Below are 24476 nucleotides of genomic sequence, written 5' to 3'. Positions count from 1 at the left end.
CAGTGTCTGATTTTTTTTTCAAACTGAAGTTTTGTTTGTATTCAAATATATAATATTTTCTAATACGAGGGCTATTCAGAAAGTAAGGAACGTTTCCACCTGACGCCGCCAGGCGCACGCCAATCGCGTATATATTGGTGTGCTCGTTCTCGGCACCTCAGTCAGTGTCCAGCCGTGACAACGGGAACATATCTGCACTGCCCGTTTTTTTATATACAAATTTGAAATGTGTGCTGCAATCGAAAATCCCGCCAGTTGTGAGGTGCGGTCTGTGATTTGTTTTTTGTTGGCAAAAAACTTAAAACCAATAGAAATTCATCGGGAACTGTGTGAAGTGTACGGGAACAACGTAATGACTGAAAGTTTTGTCAGGAAGTGGTGCATTCAGTTTAAAAATGGCCGAACAAACGTTCACGATAAAGAGAAGAGTGGACGGCCGAGCATTGTGACTGAGAATCTGGTCTCCAAAGTTGACGAAAAGATTCGTGAAAACCGCCGTTTCACAATAACTGAGCTTTCTCTATGTTTCCCACAAGTTTCACGGACTTCACAAATTCAGGCACTTGCCTGAATTTGTATGGTGATTATGTTGAAAAGTAGTATTTTAGTCCCTCTTTCACATGTATATAATAAAAAGTTTTTCTTGTACTTGTTTTTTTTTTAAATTCCAAAAAGTTCCTTACTTTCTGAATAGCCCTCGTATATTTAATTTTATGAAATCTTTATTAATTTCTAAATTTATGTTAATATCAGAAATCGAATGTTTATTATTTACTGTATGGTCTGCCATATTAGATAAACCTGATTTATTACTTTTGTAATTTAAAATATTCAAGAAATCTAGTTCCTTGAACATGAAATTAATTATAATTTCATTATTTAACTTTTCATTATCATTAAATAATGAAATAATTCATAAAACTAACTAAATAACTAAAGCAGTTGAAATTGGATATGATACTACTTTAACTGATTATATTTGTAAAAAACAACTATTAAAACAAAATAACACTACCTTACAATAAATGCATAATAAGACACAAAAAATGAAAAAAAAAATATACATATTTATACATTAATAATATTACTAAAACTTACAATAAAGAAATATTGAAACCAACATACGAACCTATTAACCAAATAATAAAATATTTAAAAAACAAAACTAATAATAAAATAAACAATATCTGTGAAATTTATAAAATCAGATGTAATGATTAAGATGATAGTTATATAATAAAAACAAATAAATCCTTTAAAACTAGATTTTTTGAACATTTTAAATTATAAAAATAATAAATTAAGTTTATCCAATGTGGCAGAATATCTAATAAACAATAAACATTCTATTTCCGATATTAACACAAATTTAGAGATATTAGAGGTAATAAAAATTACTCAAAATTAAATATATTAGAAAAATGTTACAAATAAAATACCAACAAAATTTCAGTTTGATAAACCATCAAACAGTATTTGAGGGAGACGGTCTTACAAAAACTGCAACAGATAGCAGCACTCATTTAAATTAATATGCAATTTTCATTATTTAGTATTTTTATATTTAAATTTTTATTATGCAGTAATGGAATTATTTCAATCATGACTGAGAATGCAGGATCCCACAAAAGTACTTTCTTGAAAAATTAAGGTAAGATTTTGTACCAGAAGGTTTATTTAATAGAATTTAAATGTAACTTAAGAATATAGAGGAATAATATGACTCTTAAAAAAGATTAATTTTAGTTAAACGATTGTAATAATATAATCTCATGACTAATTTATAACAAACTAACTAGAATCTTTTGTAAATCAGTAGTTAGAGGTTTTTCTTCAAACAATAATATTACAAGATAAAAATTATAAGTAAAAAAAAATTATATACATAAAACATAGGATGAATAATACACTGGAATTCAGCTCAGTACAGCATCTGGTTTAACTTTTGATAATATGTAGACGCTGTGTTTAAAAATTTGTTGATATTACAGTCAAAAATGTTTATATCTGTACAAATTTCATTAGTTTTTCATCATAAATAATAATGGTAAATTCGTGTACTCTAAGGATTCCAAATCACAGATTTGGCCTTCTAAATGAGACAGAGTAATGTAATTTGACAATTGGCAAATTTAACTTAAAAACATTAGCATTTCTAACAATAAATCACCAATTTTTATGTGCTTTGCTAACAATTGATCTTACGTGCAATCCAGAGTCCGATGAAAATATAATTTCCAAGTCCCTGACTTCCTCCATCTTTGGAGATTTTATGTTATTAATATTATAACTAAAGTGGATTATCTCTTTTTTATTAGTTATTTGCAAGTGTTTACATTTTTCTACATTAATATTTAATCAACTTTGTTTTCACCAGTCCACAACCTTATTTATATCATTTTGATGAAGAATCACATCATAGGAATTCATGGTCTTGAAAATTTTTATATCATCAGGGAAGAAAAGAGCTTCAGAACTTTCTCTGTAGTTGCAAATATCATTAATAAAAATTATGAAAGTTAATGAACCTAAATTAAACTTTGTGGTACCCCAGAGTGAATATAAAGTCTAGAATTAAATATTTTAACATTAACATTTTTATCTGTTTCATAGAAAAGATCTAAATAATAAGAGAAAATTATTGCAGATTCCAATGGCTTATATTTTTTTTAGCAATACATCATGATCTACTTTATCAAAGGCCTTGACAAATTCAATGTAAATAATACCTACGTGTCCTCATCTATCAAAATTCTCTGATACATATTAAATGAAGTTGCTTAAGTTTGAAGTATGTGACCGTTGTCACATAAATCCATATTGTTTTATAGAAATAAGTGATTTTACATGAAAGTATAGTCTTTATTACAAAATATATTCATAGACCTTGCATGGAGCAGAAAGTATAACTACAAGTCTGGCATTTTTTTATTATTTCTTGACCCAGACTTTTTTAAAATTGGAGAAACTATTGTCACCATCCATAATTTCAGAAATGTGTTTGTTTTAACAGCAAGATTAAATAAGATTGTTCATGGATATGCAAATATGCTGCTACAACCTTTGATTATGTTAAGTGGGATGCCATCAGGCCGTATTGATTTTTTTCGATTTCATTTTTGTTATAGCATTTTCAACTTCTGAGTTAGTAACTGGAGATGATTTCAAAATATTTTTATTTATTTCCTCCAACTGATTAGATAGGTCATACTTGGCTGGAGAATCTGCATAAACACTTTTAAAATAGTCAGCAAAGACTTCTGCTATTTTTGATTTAGTGCTACATGAACAAATTTCATTAAAGTATTCCCCATATGAGTCAGTATTAGATTGTTGATTTTTTTTTATGAAAGACCAAATATTCCTACTGTCATGGTTTAGTATATTCTCAATGTTATTAACATTATTATGACATAATAATCTACTTTTTTTCAACATTATTTCTTAACACCTTAAATTTGTTCATATAAAAATTGCTTCTAATGTTTCATGTAATATTTCTTAACTTTTAAGCATGTTGATTAATTCACTGTCATACCATATAGGATAAGTTCTTCTGTGGTGTTTTGGGGGAGTACTGTAATACCGAATATGCCTTCTATTTTACTGTAAAACCAGTCTAGTGCTAAGTTTACATCAATAAATGTTTTCAATGTATTCCAGTCAGTCTAATTCAACAGCTTACACATGTTATCAAAATCCGCTTTCTTTAAGTTATGACAGACCTTGTTGAGGAAAGGAAAATTTTGAAACTTCTTGTTACCTTTATTCACACAATATTGAGAGCTGGATGATGTACATCCTCTCTAATAATTGTTTGATCTTTTAACACATCTATACAATGTGATTCATTGGCAAGAATTAAATCTAAGATTTTCCCATTAACAATTCCTACATCATTAATCACTGTGAGAGACATTAATGATATAAAATTATTTAAGTGTGTTTAGTTACAATTATTAATATTGCTTAACTGGCAATTTGCTATCATTGTGCTATTTGTTATTTTGAATAGATTAAGATTGCCCACAATTATTAATTTAATTTTTTAAATTACTTATGAGGTGTGTGAGAAAAGTAATGAGACTGCCTTTTTACTTACCAAAGTTTTTATTTTTTCAAACAACAATATTATCCCCTTCAAAGTAGTTCCCTTAGTCCACTATACACTGGCAGAGTCATTGTTCCCACTTCTGATAGCAGCGCTGGAAGGCTTCAACTGGTAGGGCTTTTAACTGGTCGGTCACAGTCTTTTGAATGTTCTCCAGAGTTCCAAAAATACGTCCTTTTAAGACATGTTTCAATTTTGGGAAAAGGAAAAAGTCAGAAGACTCAAATCAGGTGAGTAGGGGGGTTGAGGAACCGTAGGAATGCGTTTGAGGTCAAAAATTCCGTGATGGAAATGGCTGTGACACAGGGCATTGTCATGATGAAGCATTCACTTGTCTGCAATGTCTGGTCTCACGCGAATCACTCTTTTCTTGAGCCTTTCAAGGACACCTTTGTAAAACACTTGGTTGACAGTTTGTAATGGAGGAAAAAATTCTTTATGCACGATACCTCTACTGTCAAAAAAACAATCAGGATGGTTTTGATCTTTGATTTGTTCGTTCAACATTTTTTCGGATGAGGAGATGATGGAGTGTGCCACTCTTCGCTTTGCCGCTTTGTTTCAGGATCATACTCAAATATCCAGGATTCATCACCTGTGATCACACGATTGAAAATTTCTTGGTCATTGTCAATCTTCTCAAGAAGATCAACGCACAGGTTTCTTCGATTGTCCTGTTCGTTGTGAGGTTATTCGACACCAATTTCGCACAAACCTTCGCATGTCCAAATCGTCTGTCAAAATTTGGTGTACGGTGAAAGTGTTTAAATTTAACTGTTCACTCATCATTCTTATTATTAAACGACAGTCTGATCTCAGAAGAACCCTCACATGCTCAACGTTTTCATCAGATTTTGAAGTTGAAGGTCTCCCTGAGCGAGGCTGATCTTCAGTGTGTTCTCAGCCTTCCAAAAATGATTTGTGCAGTGGAAAACTTGTGCTCTTGATAAGCAATGCTCCCCATAGGCCTGTTCGAACTTTTCAAAGGTCACACTCGCAGATTCCCCAAGTTTAACACAAAACTTGATTGCACAACATTGCTCTAAATTCCGATGCTCCATTTTCAAAACACCCAACTTCACTGATGGTGCTGTCAAAAATAATGTGCTGGCTGAACAGAGTTGAAACCCATACTGAGCATGTGGAAGGGATAAACAAACCGATCTAGCACAGACCGGTAGACACAGCGTTACCAGATCGCTCGGAGTGTTACCAATCTCATTACTTTTCTCACACACCTCATATATTTAGTAGGCTTTAAGATAAGTTATCATAGAAACATTAATGTACATTAAAAACTATTTTCAAGAATATAACTATGTAATTGCTTTGAGGTAGATCATTAAATTTGTGGAATTGCCTGCTACAAATTTCACTTCTCACCGCCATCAAACTTCTCTTATTTTAATGGATTGAGCAATATCCCTTATCTTTCTGATATACAGTATAACCACAATAAAACAACTCGGTCTTTGATATCTGATTGTAAAAATGTTTCAGTTAAACATAATAAACCTATAATCATTATCTAAAATGAAAATTCTTGTATCAAGGAACGAAGACCAAAAACATGCTGGTAATAAATGTTCAATGAATCATTATAAAACACAATTGTATAACTTTAATAATAACAGCCCAAATATAAAATACGCTTAAATACTTTACAATTTTTTAATTTTTTGAATATCATTACTGCACTTAACATTTATTTCCCTTTGTCCTCATGTACAAATATCTCCTGTTCTTGACCCAAATAAATTTATATCAGCACCTTTGTCACCTTCCTTGTATCAGACAAAAGCTTTCTTGTAGTAAAGCTAAGAATCTCATTCATGCACACGAGTACATAAGCTGGTCAGAAGGTACACTTAGTGTCAAATGTTGTGTAGATAAGTTCTTTTTGATTTTCTTTTTTCTATGAGATCAATTCTTTATCTGTCCTGCAAACAAATTTTACAATAATTCTCAGTGGCTCTATTTTGTTCTTGTTTTTATGTAGGCAGTAGCAGGTATTGATTGATCTAGTTGAATACCTAATGCACATTCAACTTCCTTTATCACATCAATGACATTTTCATTTGGTTTTTCCAATATTCCTAAGATATCCCAACAACTATCCTGCTGTATTGTTCAGCTTCATTCAGTTTCAAATATAGGCTATTTTTATAGGTTTTTGTAGCACTTCATTTTCATTCTGAATCTTTAGTATTGTTGTTTCCCTTTACATATTGTTTTTTCCATTTAATTACTCATATATGAATAACAAAAGCTGAATGTAATTAACTTATATTTTAGTGTTTGAGATAGTAACTGACTGCTTTTAATGAGCCCTTAGTAATCTCAAAATAAACAACTGAAATGAAAATTGTTAAATTACCTATTCAAATTTTATTAATAGAATAAATACAACATTTTACTAATAAAAATAATGAAGGTAATGAATAAATTTGTAAAATTTTTACTTATCAGAGTTTAAAAACTTATAAGTAATTTTAAAACTGTATTATATCAATTTAAAAAAAAAAGTACATTTGCTTTCTAGTCATTCTACACTTACATCAAGAAGTCAGGTTTTATCAGTATTGTAATTTTTACAAAGAACTGCTAGCATGATAACTACTTGTTCATCTTATTCAGCTAGTCAATAATCAAAACTTAGTCATAATGAAAACTTGCTGTCCATATTTTTAAATTATATAATTAATTATGAAATGCATAATACTTCTTTAAAATTTTTATTTATTTTACTTTTACTGGTGACTATTCTCTTTCACTGAAAACGTCATCTGTAAACTAAGTATTTATACACGCTAGTACTATGGAGAACATATTTCATACAAGTAAACAATGATTAATAGATTACCTAATTTTATAATTGTGCTTATTAGAAATAAAAAGTTTCCTTACCAAGGATATATTGTTTGATATGTTTACATCTTGAGGTGAATTTTCATTGCCTTGCTTTCTACTAAGTTTAAGGAATACTTCTTCAAGACTTTGACAACCATAGTTAGAAAGCAATACTTGTGGTGATTCTTCTGCTAAAAGTCTTCCGCTTCTCATTAGACCAATCTAAATAAAAAATGGAAAAAACTTAATAGGCATGAATAAATTAATTTGGAATTCATAAAAAAATGAAGTACCATTTATTTTTTATAATTTTTTCTGACATTAATAAAAAGATCTATTACCTTTTTTCAAAGTAAGATAGAATCATAAACCCTTTGATAATTGTTTAAAAGAAATGCAAAAGTTCTCTTATATAATTTCTTTGTATAGTTCACTAATCCACTTATTTATATGGCCAAAGTGTAAAAATTATCTTCTACATTTAAATTTTAAAAATCCATAACATAATATTTTACTTGGGTTAATAAAGATTTATGGGTCAAATTGTACTTATAATGTCATACAATATTTTTTTTTTTTTTTGTCTTCAGTCATTTGACTGGTTTGATGCAGCTCTCCAAGATTCCCTATCTAGTGCTAGCCGTTTCATTTCAGTATACCCTCTACATCCTACATCCCTAACAATTTGTTTTACATATTCCAAACGTAGCCTGCCTACTCAATTTTTTCCTTCTACCTGTCCTTCCAATATTAAAGCGACTATTCCAGGATGCCTTAGTATTTGGCCTATAAGTCTGTCTCTTCTTTTAACTCTATTTTTCCAAATGCTTCTTTCTTCATCTATTTGCTGCAATACCTCTTCATTTGTCACTTTATCCACCCATCTGATTTTTAACATTCTCCTATAGCACCACATTTTAAAAGCTTCTAATCTTTTCTTCTCAGATACTCCGATTGTCCAAGTTTCACTTCCATATAAAGCAACACTCCAAACATATACTTTCAAAAATGTTTTCCTGACATTTAAATTAATTTTTGATGTAAACAAACTATATTTCTTACTGAAGGCTCGTTTCGCTTGTGCTATCGGCATTTTATATCGCTTCTGCTTCGTCCATCTTTAGTAATTCTACTTCCCAAATAACAAAATTCTTCTACCTCCATAATCTTTTCTCTTCCTATTTTCACATTCAGTGGTCCATCTTTGTTATTTCTACTACATTTCATTACTTTTGTTTTGTTCTTGTTTATTTTCATGCGATAGTTCTTGCGTAGGACTTAATCTATGCCGTTCATTGTTTCTTCTAAATCCTTTTTACTCTCGGCTAGAATTACTATATCATCAGCAAATCGTAGCATCTTTATCTTTTCACCTTGTACTGTTACTCCGAATCTAAATTGTTCTTTAACATCATTAACTGCTAGTTCCATGTAAAGATTAAAAAGTAACGGAGATAGGGAGCATCCTTGTCGGACTCCCTTTCTTATTACGTCTTCTTTCTTATGTTCTTCAATTATTACTGTTGCTGTTTGGTTCCGGTACATGTTAGCAATTGTTCTTCTATCTCTGTATTTGAACCCTAATTTTTTTAAAATGCTGAACATTTATACAATATAAAAAAATAAAATGAGATTTTTTAATAACTTGCGGGAAAGTTTATTATTTGGTAATTCCCCTTAAACAAGAATTGTAAAAATAAACTTGTAAAAATTATTTAAAGTGTTACTAATAAAAAATTACACAATGTAGTATGTACTTCAAAATATCCTGTAGGATTGTTTTCAAGAAATGTAAAAACCTACCCAAAATGAACTTTTGATTACAAAAAGTTGAAATTATAAAATTTATACTGGTTCTATTGTGCTTTCAATGTTAAAATTCTTTTATTTTGTAATTCTTTTATAACGATGAAGAAGTATGATTTGGTTGTAAGAAACAATTTTTTAAATATCATTTTACAATACTGAATAAAAATTAAATACTAAAGTGTAATTAAAGAAAATTGTTAGAAATGATTATGAACAAAAATATTCTTAAACTACTAATTAATAAAAACAAGGTTTTAACAACAAATTTAATTTGAAAAAGATTACAATGGGTAGGAAAATGTAGCAATATTAATTGATACATAATACAGTGTGGGTGGTTTTCTTTGATAAATATATTATTAATTACTCCAAGAAGTCAAGAACAACTTGAACTTCACACATTTATTTAAGGTGCACCAGCATTTTATGACTATAAATAATTGTATACAAATATCTGATCATTTTTAAATAGACAATTTGGAACATATATAGATAATTTTTGGTGCTTATAGAAGAAAGAGAAGAAAACTAATTATGGCCACATAATACAATTAATATTATCATTGGAATGCATAACTCTTTTCATCTAGTAAAACAGGTTGTACTAAGAACATTTAGCTGACATCTTACTAGCCTTCAGAGCCTACTATTAAAAATAAATAAACAAAAAATATTAAATTCACCTTGAAGTTTAATAATTAATACATGATTATGCATTTATTATGTAATCAACAATTTTAATGTATGGATCTTATTAAGAACAGGATGTCATACATACAATCTAATATAACCTTCCAGTAACTGTGTTTTTTTTTTTTTGTGTGAAATTACAATATTTATTTAATTACTAGTACAGTAATTAAATAAATTTACTAATAAATTAATTTAATATGTTTACTTATTAAAAGATAAAATATTTATTTGTAATTTAAAAAGATACTTCAAACAAATAACGTTTAGGAAATAAGTAAATTAAAATATTAAATTAATTACAACAGAATGTTTTCAACATTATTCCTTTAAGATGGAAAATATAATTTACAAGGATACACTATGTTCTAATCTGTAATTCAGGGATATACTAATAAAAAGTAGGTACAGCTGGTAAAAAAGTAAGAAAAATAATTCTTCAAGTTTATGTTGCTGTGATATATGATGGACAAAAAAATGGCCAACTTAAAATTTTGGAAATATTTAATTAGTATATTTTGATACAAATATTTTGTGTAGTATTTATCTTTTCTTAAAATTTTTCAATCTATTGTTCCAATTTTTATATTTGTATACTACAGTGTTTCTCAACCTTAAAGCACACCTCCTAGGGGGGTGTGTGGTAACACTAAATGGGAACACGAGCATACCAAAAAGAAAATATTATTAAACAATTTATTAATTCCCTGAAAGGAAAGGAAAACAAAATACATTCTGATATAATAAATAATAAAATACACATTTACACTGATATAATAAACTTACAAATAAGATTGCATCAGTACTGCACAATGTATTTAATAATTAACTTACCAACACTAAATTAAAAACAAGTTTAATAATTATTAGTGACTCCCTTGGGCCTGTTTTACAGAGCAAATTTTTTTGAAGGAAGGCTTAATATTAGAAATAGACACTCTTGAGTTCTTTTTCTGCATTTGCTGAAATCTATATTTTGTCTTCAAAGCAGTCATTGCATGGTTACAAAAACAACTTTCACATGTTGTTCTTCAACCTTGTAAGTTTTAACATATTCATCCACATTTGCAAACATTTCTAAGTATTTTGCTTTAAATTTCTGCTTCACAATTCCAATTTTCTACAAAAAGCATAAACTTTATAACTCGTATCCAACATATGTGTATTTGCTCCTTGGAGTTGAAGACCAAGTAGTTGATGTTGACCAAGTAGCTCAATTCCATCACAAATAAACCATCTCGAAACCTTTCAGCTTACAGTAATTTTCCTCTTCTAGAAAAATTGTGATTTCATCTCTTAATTCATAAACAAGTTGCAAACATTTCCCATGTGATAACCACCTTGCCTTGCAATAAAATAGTAAGCACAATATTCAGACCAGGACTCATTTCTTTGGAAGCCGGAGCTTCTGTGTGGACCATGCAACGTATGCAGACTCACTGTGGAGATTTTTGTTTCACAAGTGCTTCGATGTATATGTGTATGTTACCATCGATGTATATTCAGACATAATTTTTCCACTTTATGTTTGCTTTGTTTATAAAATCATTTAAGATAACAAATAATGCAAGTGCTGTTGTTTTGAGTTCTATTGGTTTGCAGAAAAGTAGTTCTACTGCTGACATACCATCACAAAATCAAACATAAGCAATGAAATGAGCATCTTTATTGCTACTGTTGCCTCATCAAGCTGAATTTAAAACAATTTGTCACGCAACTTCCTGAAAAGCTGATGCTGTACCATCATCAGCTACCAATTACCAATTACCATATTATTACCAATTTGATAAAGGTATGGACTGCAATTGCTTAGCAAAATTAACTCAAAACATAGTTTCTCTTCACTACTGTCTAATACTTGCTTATGCCCACTTAAAAATCTATCTGTGATTCTGTATAAATCTACTGCTGTGAATATTTAATACCATCAATTGCAATTAACATACAAATTACAACATACACATTCACAATAGATTCGATAGTAATAGAAAGATCAACTCAACTGAGATTGGCTAGAGTTGAATAAGGTGCTTTTTTTTTACAGATTTGCACAGATTTTCCAGAATGTTTGAGACAAATTGGAACTTCTTACGAAGCCTTGGGAATAGACATGGTGGATTGAAGACAGAGAGCAATAGAGAGGCATCGATTCTGGTTTTGTCAATGCAGCGGATCGGTATTGCCAAATATCAATAAATTTTCTTATTCTTGATAATTTGTAAGGTTTGTAATTAAGGTCGTAGTGTAGCTTTATTGTCAAAATACATTATAATAGTATACACTGTTACAGTATAGAGGTAGGGCAAGAGAAAACTATGATTGAAAATTGGGAAAGGTTGAGAAGCACTGGTATACTATAATTTAGTCTTATGAGGTGTCAAATTAGCAGAGTACTCATTCTATCAATCTAATTAACACTGATGTTAAGCCATGGGAAAAATTTCAGCAATAGCATTAACTTTAAATTAAAATGTAAATGACCATCTCATGTCACTGTCTTCACTCATTCCCAACATTTTGAATATCATTAATAAGAAGATTGTGAATAATTATCCATCTATTATCAACAGATGGATAATTACATAAAGAACTCTTAGCAATGGTTAATCAGATCCTGATTATATGATGGTTGCTTTTGTTATTGAAGCATAATATTAAATCCTTTTATTAATGTATTCACTACATGTAACATTTTTGACCATGAATAAAAATAAAATTATAAGAAAAAGATAATCAGATGGTGGCAAGGAAATACCACTGCTATAGAAAGATTAGTGGAATTTTACCTGCCCACAATACAATTAGTAAAATACATAGCTTAATATAGGAACTTGAAGAAATCAGTAGGTGGTGATTGTATAAATTTTTTTTTTTGTTACGGTTATTTTTATAATTTATTTTTTTGCTACAAAAGAGAGATGCCACTACATAGAGAGCTGGAAGGGCGAGATTTCACTGTACATATAAAATATTGTGTTTGGGGCTCATGTTTACTATACATTCAAACTACTGTGGATTCAGTTAATGTATGCCAATTTACATCTTGTACTGCCTACAAGATAAGCTAGTTACATTGATTAAAGTTAACAATATTAATAGTATTTGCATAAATCAATAATAGAATAACTTACAGTGTGAGCTTGTCTGGCTTCTTCAATGTAATGTGTTGTAATAATAACTGTTTTGTTTACATCTTTGGTAATTTGAACTAGGTGATTCCAGATACTGAAATGAAATAAAAAATAAACAAACGTCAAGATATCTATTGCTATTAGTTTTAAAACTCTAATTAAATTAATCAATTAAAACTTTTTAACTTTGGTTTTTCAGTAATTAAATAATGATAAGTTGAAACAGAATATACTGGAATCAATCAATATGAAACATACTGTAAGTACAGTATGAATAATACAAAAATCAATTACATATTCAGTGTGTACTGATTTCAGTATGAAATCAAACTAATACATGTGATAGGAAATTGAATTATAAGGAACTAGCAATTAGAAGCCATTCAATGACATTAATCAAGGTTTTCTTGTAAACAAAAAAGCTGAAAATACTAATCTGTTAATAGTGAAAACTCTTAGTGAGCTAAAATTTAGGCTACAAAATAACATTGAAAATTCATTTTTTACATTCTAATCTTGACTTCTTCCCTCCAAATTTGAGTGCTATACAAAGTGATAAACAAAGAGAAAGTTCTATAAGATATATTACATATAGTTTATCAAAACAGATGGATGAATTTATGCTGAGTAAGTGGTTTTTTTTTACAAATAGAAGACTTCTTGTTCATAAAAGAAAATAATAACTTTTCAATCAAATAAACACCAGTTTTTGAGAAATTCAGATACAAACTTACATTTAATTTATTTTTGTCACTTCTGAAATGATAGTTATCACAAAGAACATACTTAAAAAGTGATTACATAGATTATAATGTTATTGAGATCATCAGTGTTAATCTTTTCTGTTACTTTGAAAGGGTTGTTAATAAAAATCTCAAGGTGAAAGGGAAAATTCATTTCATTTTAAGATAATGTAAAAAATATAAATAACTTTACCTACTTTTGTTTCAATTATGACATTTTACATTTAATTTTTAGACTAGTGTTATTTTATAGATAATTAAAAAAAAAATTGAGATTACAAAAATAAAATAATCTATCATTAATATTATTACAACTTTAAAGTAGAGATCAGAAGTTGCAGATTTCTTTACTTTTTTCATATGAATCAATATTACTTAGTATTTCTTGTTACTTTTTGTTTCAGATAAAGAAAAATATGATAATGTTATAAAATAACAGGCAGTAAATCTTAATACTTTCTCTCTTCATGATTTGTTATTATATTTAAAAGTTTTTCTTTTAAATTTTATAAATATTTTTTTATAAATACTGAAACGCTAAGTGGACAGTGCACATCATTTCTTTACTTTTCATACTGATGTTTATCTTTCTTAGATTTCTTCACAAATCAGACACCTAATTTTTATGTGTTAAAATAATGCTTTTTAACCAAATTTTAATATAATTTTCATAACATTTTATTTTTCTCCCATTATCAGCTAACTTCTCAAGATTTATAAAGGCTAACAAAAAAGCGTAGAAAGCTTTAGCTAAATTTTCTTTAAAGCCAAACAAAGCCTACTGTATATTATGTACATGTCTGTATAAATAGTTAACTTATGTCATCTACATATACACATAGATTTTGTTTGTCCAAACTTTAATCATCATTGACGTTTAACCAACAATGATAATTAAACAGAGATATGCTGCTAAGCATACCTCTTTTAGGATAATGTTCCAGCAGCTGAGCACTTAAACACTCAATTACCATAGAAAAAAGAAAATATAAAATGTTGGAATCAAGAGAAATTTGTAATCAAATATTCATATGTAAAATGACAACCACCATTCCCATTTTTTCAATGATTGATTGTTGTTTTATTATAACCATTTGATTGGTCCAGTGGTGTAGTGGTTAGCATGCTGGATTCAAGGTCATTTGATCTTTGGTTCGATTTCCAGCAAGGCCCTAGCACTTTTTCATCTATATTTCATTCATCTCTTATTCCTTATTAAAACCACATTCAAATGCATGTTCAAAGGTCATATAATAAATAAACAAACTAATTTATAACTAAATAAACCAACTATTTATATCGGTCTTCAAGAGTTTAGTCAAATTTAAAGCCATAATCCCAGTTTGTTATGAAAAATACTTTTTAAGGGTTATGAATGTGAAAGGAAGTTAAGTTTTCCAGATTGTTTTACTTCTAGTTACACAAAAAAAAATACAAAGTAAAAAAAGTAACATGATAATTTTTTTATTACATTGTAATAACTTACCTCTGACGTAAAAGAGGATCTACACCTACTGTTGGTTCATCTAAAATTAATAATTCCGGGTCATGCATTAATGCAACTGCAAATGAAACTCTTCTCTGTTGTCCACCACTAGAAATTATTAAGCAATCATACGTGTTTAATCAAATGGATTTTTATTTTTGATAAAATAAATTTTTAAAATCTATTTTCAAAAAGGTATGAAAAAAAGACAATTACAGCCACTAGAGAATGATTTTGACAACCTATATTAGCATGAAACTGAATTTTAAAAAAAAATGTTACAGCATATAACATTCATTATAGTAACACTAGTGGTTTTTCATCAAGATATATATGAGAGATTGAAAAATCAAAGGTAAGTTTACCAATATATGGATAAATGGATATTTTTAGATATTATAGCTCATTAATAAAAACAATTTTTAAATGTGTAAGAATGCAGAATTTTGCAGGTTTTGTTAACAGCCAGTTTTGTCTGTATGTAATTTATATAGTTTTTCATTTCCTTCACATCCTCAAACTTGAAATTCTACATTCAAAGAATAATATTTACTGATTAGCCACTTAAAATAAGAAACATCAATTCCATTGTAAGCATTTGTATGCTTACAAATGCTCATTTGTATGCTTATACAAATGAGCATCTATTGTAGACAAAAATCTGATCAGAAATTTTATATTTTGTAACTAAATTCCTGTTTGACAAAATAATACATCTGAGTTTGGGCTGTTATAAGTGTGTAACAATTACAATAAAAAAAAAAATGTATACCAAATTTATGGGCTGTTCTGCATTACCTTTTAAATCTTAATTAAACAAAAATAAATATGCTGTATAAATTTCCAAAAAAAAAGAACAGGAGAACTCATATTTTATTCCTCTCTTTGGATACGTTATTTCTAAGCTTATGTATCTTAGTAAACTAACTGCTTTAATATAATGTTTTCTTTAACAGTGTAAACATTGTTTACACTATTTTTCCAGAAAATGGTTCATTTCTTTTTTCTTATTAAATGAATAGTTCTTAGTGAAATGATGTAAAGCAGCAGGATTAACAGTTCAAGTTAACATGCCTTTTTTCATAAAGAATTAAATTTTTTTTAGCTAACTTGCTGTCATCATCAGCTCCAGTAAATTTGGGTCTGATAGCAGGAAATTGCAAATAATTGTGTAAATGAGCATTAAATACTCTCAATGTGCAGATTGACATCTACCATGTAGTAGTGTAGTGAACATTTAAAAAAAAAATATAAATCCTTTTGAAAATTGGATATTTTTATATCTTCTTGAAACATTAATATGCTGAAATTGCAATATTTTTTTGTATTCATGCAAAACTGCCATTCTGATAGAAATTTAAAGATTTACAACTGGTAGTTTATGTACAACTTAATTGATGGTAGTATCTACTGAGAGTTTTTGTTGGGAAAATTTTAGGTGACATTTTCTTTACAGTAGCATGAAGATTAATTTGAACACAACAGATTTTATTTACTTTTTACAGATTTTAGTACTTTGTTAAAAACCTCCTATGAATCATGAGACCTTGCTGATGATGAAGGGGCTTGAGTGCTTAGTGATACAGAGTAGCTGGACTACAGATGCAATCATATTGGAGAGGTATCTGTTGAGAGCCAGAATAAGGAATGATTCCTGAAAGAGGGTAGTAGCTATTTCAATAGTTGTTAAAGGCATAGGTGAGGAGAATTTAAATGGCCATATCAACATCACTCAATCTTCTGAGTACTACACAGCTGAAAGCAATGGAAAACTAACTATAAGTGTTCTTTTTCTAAGAAAATGTAGCTCTCTGTGTTTTCATGTAACAAAGATGAAGGCATCTACCTTGGTAAAATATTTCAAAGTAAACTAGTCCCCCGTTTGGATCTCTGGGTGAGAACTACTAAGGAAAGGGTCACCAGAAAATTAAAAAATAACATTCTATGAGTTGGAGCGTGGAATGTTAAAAATCTAAAAAAGGTTGGTAGGTTAGAAAATTTAAAGAGGGAAATGGATAGGAATTAAATGTAATAGGAATTAGCGAGGGAAGAGGAAAACACTTTTGCTCAGGTGATTTTGGAATAATTAATTCAGAGTCAAATAAAGAGTGGGCAGGAGTAGGTTTCATAATGAACAAGAATATAGGGAAGAGAGTAGAGTATTTCAAAAAGCCAGGCAGAAGAAATAATTGTAATAAGGATAAAATCAAAACCTAAGCCAGCAGCGACTGTTAACATCTAAATGCCTACATGTGCCCATAATGATGATGAGGTAGAATGTTTATACAGAGAAATTAATGAAGCAATAAAATATATAAAAGGCGATGAAAACTTAATAATAGTTGGAGATTGGAATGCAAGCATCGGAAAAGGCAAGGAAGGAAATATTGTGGGTGAATACGGATAGGGCAAACGGAATGAAAGAGGGAACTGACTTATTCAGTTTTGCATGAACTATAATTTAGTAATTACCAACACCCAGTTCAAAAATCATAATAGAAAAATATACACATGGAAAAAGCCTGGTGATACTGCAAGGTATCAGATAGATTATATCATGGTTAAACAAAGATTTATAAATCAACTGCTTGACTCCAAAGCATATCCTTGAGCAGACATTGAGAGTAATTTATAAGTTTATAAACATACTAATTTAGTGCTAATGAAATGAATTGGGGTTTAAATACCCGAAGAAAAGATGTCAGATAAATCGGTGGAATTTAGGGAAGCTTGAGTAAAAGAAGGTAAAGAAGATTATTGAGAGGACATCGCAAGAGGTCTGAGTAAAAATGATAAGGTAGAAAATATAGAAGAAGAATGGGAGAATGTCAAAAAGGGAATTCATAAATCAGCAGAAGTAACTTAGGTAGAACAAAGAGAACTGGTAGGAAATCTTGGATATCAAGAGGAAATATTGCAGCTGATGGATGAACATAGAAAATATAAGAATGCTAGTGATGAAGAAAGTAAAAGGAACTATCGAAAATTAATAAATACTATAAACAGGAAGTGCAAATCAGCAAAAGAAAAGTGGATTAAAGAAAAGTGTTCAGAAGTGGAAAGAGAAATGATCATTGGTAAAATAGACGGAGCATTCAGGGAAGTTAAGGAGAATTTTGTGGTATGTATATAAAATCTAATAATGTGTTTAATAGAAATGGTACATCAATTTATAATACGAAAGAAAAGGTCGACAGGTAGGTGGAATATATTGAAGAGTTATACGAAGTAAATGAATTAGAAACTGATGTTATAGAGGAAGAAGAAGAAGTCAAAAAGGATGAAAAGGGAAACAGAATACTGAGATCTGAATTTAATGGAGCATTAAGGATTTGAACAGTAGGAAGGCTCCTGGGATAGTCAAGATACATGCAGAATTACTGTGCAGTGCAGGTGAGGAAGTGATAGATTATAAAAACGGTGTGTAATATTTACAAAAAAGGGGAAGTTCCATCAGACTTCAAAAAGAATGTTATTGTCATGATACCAAAGAAAGCGGGATCAGATAAATGTGAAGAATACAGAGCAGTTAGCTTAACTACTTGCATATCAAAAATCTTAACTAGAATTCTGTAGAGACAAATTGAGAGGAGAGTGGAAGAAGTGTTAGTAGGAGAATACCAATTTGGTTTCAGGAAAAGTATAGGGATAAGGAAAGCAATTTTAGCGCTCAGATTAATAATAGAAAAAAGATTCAAGAAAAACAAACCAACATACATAGCATTTATAGACTTAGAAAAGGCATTTGATAACGTAAACTGGAATAAAATGTTCAGCATTTAAAAAAAAATTAGGGTTCAAGTGTAGAGATAGAAGAATAATTGCTAACATTTACAGGAACCAAACTGCAACATTAATAATTGAAGAACATAACAAAAAAGCTGTAATAAAAAAGGGAGTCTGACAAGGATGCTCCCTATCTCCGTTATTTTTTAATTTTTACATACAACTAGCAGTTAATGATGTTAAAGAACAATTTAGATCTGGAGTAACAGTACACAGTGAAAAGATAAAGATTCTACGATTTGCTGATGATATAGTAATTCTAGCCGAGAGTAAAAAGGATTTAGAAGAAACAATGAACGGCATAGATTAAGTCCTACGCAAGAACTATCGCATGAAAATAAACAAGAACAAAACAAAAGTAATGAAATGTAGTAGAAATAACAAAGATGGACCACTGAATGTGAAAATAGGAGGAGAAAAGATTATGGAGGTAGAAGAATTTTGTTATTTGGGAAGTAGAATTACTAAAGATGGACGAAGCAGGAGCGATATAAAATGCCGAATAGCACAAGCAAAACGGGCCTTCAGTAAGAAATATAATTTGTTTAGATCAAAAATTAATTCAAATCAGGAAAAGATTTTTGAAAGTATATGTTTGGAGCATAGCTTTATATGGAAGTGGAGCTTGGACGATCAGAGTACCTGAGAAGAAAAGATTACAGGCTTTTGAAATGCGGTGCTGTAGGAGAATGTTAAAAATAAAATTGGTGGATAAAGTGACAAATAAAGAGGTGTTGTGCAAATTGATGAAGAAAGAAAGATTTGGAGAAATATAGTTAAAAGGAGAGACAGATTTATAGGCCACATATTAAGGCATCCTGGAATAGTTGCTTTGGCATTGGAGGTATAGATAGATGGGAAAATTGTGCAGACTGGCAATGTTTGGAATATGTAAAACTAATTGTTAGGGATGTAGGATGTAGGGGGTATACTGAAATGAAATGACTGGCACTAGATAGGGAATTTCGGAGAGCTGCATCAAACCAGTCAAATGACTGAAGACAAAAAAAAAATTTAGAAAAAAAATCATACCTATATTCAATTTGTGAATATTTAGTAATTAATATATCCTCCTTTATTCAAAATCACTTCACCTACACAATTTGCATTGATTCAAGAAGTGTACTACACATTTTTTTGATTTCTTCAAGAAACCGTACTGGTATTATTACCTTAATGAGGTCAATTTCTTTAGTACAATTCATTTTTGAGAGTTGTTTCTGACTTTTGCTCAAAGATTTTCAATTGGGTTTAAATCTAATGAGTTATCTGCTCAAGAACAATTTAATGTTTCGTTCTTCAGAAACGTTTTCCATTTTTTTGACAGTAGAGCATGGCACCAAAATATTGTTGTATTATCTGTTGCATTGTGGAAATTTGTTTTGTGTCACAACTCTTTCTTTCAGAATCTTGATATATCCATCACTTTTCAATATACCATATACAATGAACAAGGGTATTCAAATGTAAAACAATCCCGAAACATATTTTTCTGGGGATCTTTAACTGATTGTTGGATATGAGCCAGTGATATATTTTTATCTGAAGCTTTTCTATTCCTACTGAACATTTTTTACCTTTGCTCCTGAATATAAAAAATGTTATTTGTTGGTAAACATAACATTTTTCCAGTTTTACCCAGTTAGTATGTTCTTTGGCTCATAAGAGCCTATTTTTGCACATTGCTAGTGTTAAAAGCTGCTTTTCAGGTTGCCGGTGAGCTTACTGCCCAGTTGCAAGAAGTTGGTGTCTAACAGTTGTCATGTGTAAATCTGTTTCACTGGCTGCTAATTCTTGATTTAACTCAACAGTAGAGAATTTTGGATTAAGCTTATTTTTCTCACTGATCCTGTGTTGGAGAACATTTTTTTTATGGCCACATTTACTTTTCTTTGAGGTAGAAAGGAACCAGTTTCTTTAATTCTTTTAAAATAGCATTCACTATTCCTAGTCCAACACCACATTCAAAAGCTATTTGTCATTGTGTCATACCGGTATGTTAGGAAGAGAAGCAATTTTCGAACACTTCCTTGGAGTTATGTTGTTTATTATAAAATCAAGATACACAGAACAAAAAATTCAAAATATGATTTTCTAATAAGAAATGAAATAAACTTTCACAAAACACTATTAGTAACATGAAAATTGTCAAGTAACCAAAAAATAATAATCTCACATTACACAGACAACTTAAAGCACTGATCAAGCAGTGTAGTCACAACACAGAAATAAACAAAAAAGTCCTTTGTTTGGATTAATTTGCACGCTAGTGTACTTAAAGTTTTGACTTGTTACAATTCTCTTCGTTTAATTATTTTAAATCAATTTATTTTTCAGTAGTAGTTTTGATGCATAATATTTAAACGGTATTACACAGCTCTTCACTTAGTAACATACATATTCAGAGTTTTCTTTAATATATAATTCTTCAAACAAAATATTTCACACTACATATTTAGTAAATATTTGTGATTTATTTCATACTCTATAATTTTGATTTTTCAATGTCTCTTGTTTTTATGGTATAAAAACCATGAATATTTAATGAAGCGACTAAATATTTAAAAGAATTAAACAAAAACTGTTATTACTTGGTTTACTTTAACACACTAAGAACCTCTCTCATACTTATGTTACTGTTAACAATGACTCACGTGAAGTCTATTTTCAGACAATACGCTGACAGCATGAAGTAAAAATAACTTTACTTATAGCTAAAGAAGTGATATACTTATAGTAAAGAAATTATAGATAGATATTTCCATTAAAATGGTGAGAATCCGAGAACTGTTTTAATGGGTTGTATGTTGATATCCAAGAATACACATAATATAAATATCACAAAATACTACACCATTTTTGTTTAACGTTTTAATTAATTGCAGAATAAGCAGAAATATTTCTACTGCTTTGTTGGTACAGGCTGCAGTAAAATTATAAAATAACATCTTAGTATGACTGATATGAATTTACACATTAGATCTAAAAAGTGGAATTTTTTGTTTTGAAAGATACAATACAAAAAAAATTAAAATCCACTTTTAAACATAATTATTTACATTATAACATGAATAAAGACAGTAATTAGGAAATTAAAGTTTGTAGTGTTCCTAATATAACTTTTTATGCTGAATTCAAAAATGCAATCAGAATTTTCCATTATCCACAGTTTTTGGGTAATAAAAAAAATGTTCTATATATTTTTTAGGGGTAAAAGAATGCTTTAAATGATTTCTAATGAAGGGTGCAGTACAAATGTAATATTATGAAGACAGTAGCTGTATATGCGTGATGATTCATTTACTGTAGGTTGTGCCATATCAGCATAGAACAGTCTTCGGAGTCATACAATTAACACCCCAGAATTGTTTAAATGTTTGCTGTGTATGTGTATGCACATGCTCTGTTTTGTGATTTACAGTTACTGTGTCAAGTATGTTGTGTTAGTGAATTAATATGCCAACAGAATGAATAAATGTTCTAGGTATGTTGGGATTTGACATTTAAAAATCAATGATAAAGACAACAGTTTAGTAGTTAGAAGATATTACAATTTACATATTGGCTATAAAGTTGGAACTCAAGATAAGAACTAGGCTCCTAACAACTGTTGTTCGATTGCTGTGTGAAACTGTTTGACATACTGCACTAGGGGAAATCGGTACATGAGTTTTGCCATACTGATGATTAGGGGTGAACCGCAAAGCCATTTGTCAGACTGTTATTTCTATATTACAAAGATAAAAGGAATAGTAAATTGAAATATACAGTGCCACACTCAAATTTACCAGCAAGAAGGTACTATTTGCTGCAATAAGGCCATTGCTTTGTGATGAAGGCATACTTGTAGCCTCTTAACACATTTTACTTTATGAGATGAATTGGTTGGAGTATGAGGTGGACACTGAAATTTTACATAAGAAACAAGGATGAAACTACTACTTTTGAAGCAGAATCCTCTTCCCTTAAGTTTCATCTGATAACTCAAGGTGAATTAAATGATCTTCTTTGGGATGTGAACTTATCAAAAAACAAGCCAAGCCTTTGGAATATAGGCTGGAATCTTCTCGATACTAATACTAGAGTATATGTGTATACTTTTGTAACTGTCAGGAAGAGTTTTAAGATTTTTATTCTGAAGAAAATAATTTAATACACTGTAACAATATTTGTGCTGTTGTGGATGTACTTCATCATGAACATAACTCTGCAGAATAGTGACTGTTCATTGATGTTTTGAAAACTAGTTTAAAAGCTTTCATTTTGCACAATGGCAAGACAATTTCTTCTGTCTTATTGGTTTATGCAACTAACACAAAAGAAACATTTGATAATAAGAAAATCCTGTTAGAAGAGATTCGACAAGCCCAGGTTTATATTGTGATTTAAAGGTTAATGCCTTATTAATGGGTTAACAACTTGGCTATACTAAATTTTGTTGCTTATTCTGTGAATGGGACAGCAAGGACAAGACAAAATATTATAGCAAGAAGGAATTGCCAAAGCGAGAAGCACTTATACCTGGACAGAAAAATGTTGTACGACCCACATTAGTCAACTCAGAAATGACTTTTTATCTCCACTCCATGTAGACTTACGGGTTTTAAAAAACTTTATTAAGGTGATGAATAAAAATGGTGCTGAATTTCATTTTTTGAATGAAAATTTCTTCTTGTTAGTGATATTAAAATTAAGATAGAAATTTTTGCAATCCCAAAATAAGAACTTTGATTAGAGATGGACAATTTGAAGAATTGTTATACCAAGTTGAAAGGTTACCATGGAGGACAAAACCTTTTAGAAAATCATAAAGTTCCCAACTACCACAACATTCAGAAAGAATTATTACTTTCATATAAACATATGTTGTGTAATATTCATTTTTTGGATTCAGATTTCGATTTCTTTCTGGACAATCTTGGTGCTGTCAATGATGATTGCAGGGAACAGTTTCAGTAGCAAATCTCAGTCATGGAAAATAGGTACCAGCGAGGACAGTGGAGTTCAAGAATGTTCACAGAATATTGTTGGATACTAAAGAGAGATGTTTCAAATGGCAAACACAAAAGAAAAGCAACTACCACATTTTAGTTAAGTTGAATAGTGTTCTGCATGCATATAAATTCTTAAATTTCTTAGTTTACCTATGTATCACAAAAAATTGTGGGTGATGGAAAAAATCTACTTACATATTTGAATTCAGCTTGAACGTTTCATTAGGATCACACATTTTGTTCCTTGTCCAAAAAAAAAAGTTTAATTTTGTTCCTCAGTGTAATATGATAGTTGGTTTCCAGCAGGTATTTTTTTTAAAAATTACACAAATGTAATAAAAATATATAAGTTATACACATTGTGTTCTGTTTACATTTACAACATTTTTTATCAAAGCACTTGATTTCTGTTAAAAAATTATTAAGATGATTTAAAATTATAATTATGTTTATTCTAACTCATTTAATGAAAATCTATTTGTTTGTTTCTTAAGTGAAAGTACAAGTGATATTTGCAGTGAGGCTGAAGTAATAATCATATTTCTGTGTGGTATAAACAATCTAAATTTACCTGAGATTCTTGACCAGCCTTGTTTGACTTGGAAGGTCAAGAAAGTTGAGTAGGAACTGGAGTCTGTCATTTATTTCTGATGTTTCCATGCCAAATATCCATCCAAAGTACATCATTGTTTCTTTGATTGAAAACTCTCCATAGAGAGCAATTTCCTGTTTGGACAGAATTTATTAAAATTAATCAATGAAGTGTTAGATTAAACATGTACAAAGATATTCATCAATTAAGGACTATAAACAAAAAATGTTCTCTTGGAGCATTTAAAGCATTATCATGTTTTCATAAATAGTAAACTAAGGTTT

At 29.6% G+C, this 24476-nt stretch overlaps 1 protein-coding gene across 4 annotated transcripts in view; it reads right to left on the bottom strand.

Moving 5' to 3' along the window:
* snu (ABC-type transporter snustorr) overlaps nucleotides 1-24476 on the bottom strand; it is a 438101-nt gene that overhangs the window by 32681 nt on the left and 380944 nt on the right. For all 4 annotated transcript variants that reach the window (XM_075372561.1, XM_075372570.1, XM_075372579.1 and 1 more), the window contains 4 exons: nucleotides 24172-24326; nucleotides 14821-14928; nucleotides 12592-12685; nucleotides 7019-7183 (listed from right to left, as the gene is read on the bottom strand). In XM_075372561.1, coding sequence (XP_075228676.1) covers nucleotides 7019-7183; nucleotides 12592-12685; nucleotides 14821-14928; nucleotides 24172-24326 — 522 coding nt within the window. The remainder of the gene's footprint in view (nucleotides 1-7018; nucleotides 7184-12591; nucleotides 12686-14820; nucleotides 14929-24171; nucleotides 24327-24476) is intronic.

This window comes from Lycorma delicatula, chromosome 1, assembly GCF_047948215.1.
Source record: "Lycorma delicatula isolate Av1 chromosome 1, ASM4794821v1, whole genome shotgun sequence".
Lineage (NCBI taxonomy): Eukaryota > Metazoa > Arthropoda > Insecta > Hemiptera > Fulgoridae > Lycorma > Lycorma delicatula.
The sequence above is the reverse complement of the archived record's forward strand: the minus strand, read 5'-3'. Positions and strand labels throughout refer to the sequence as shown.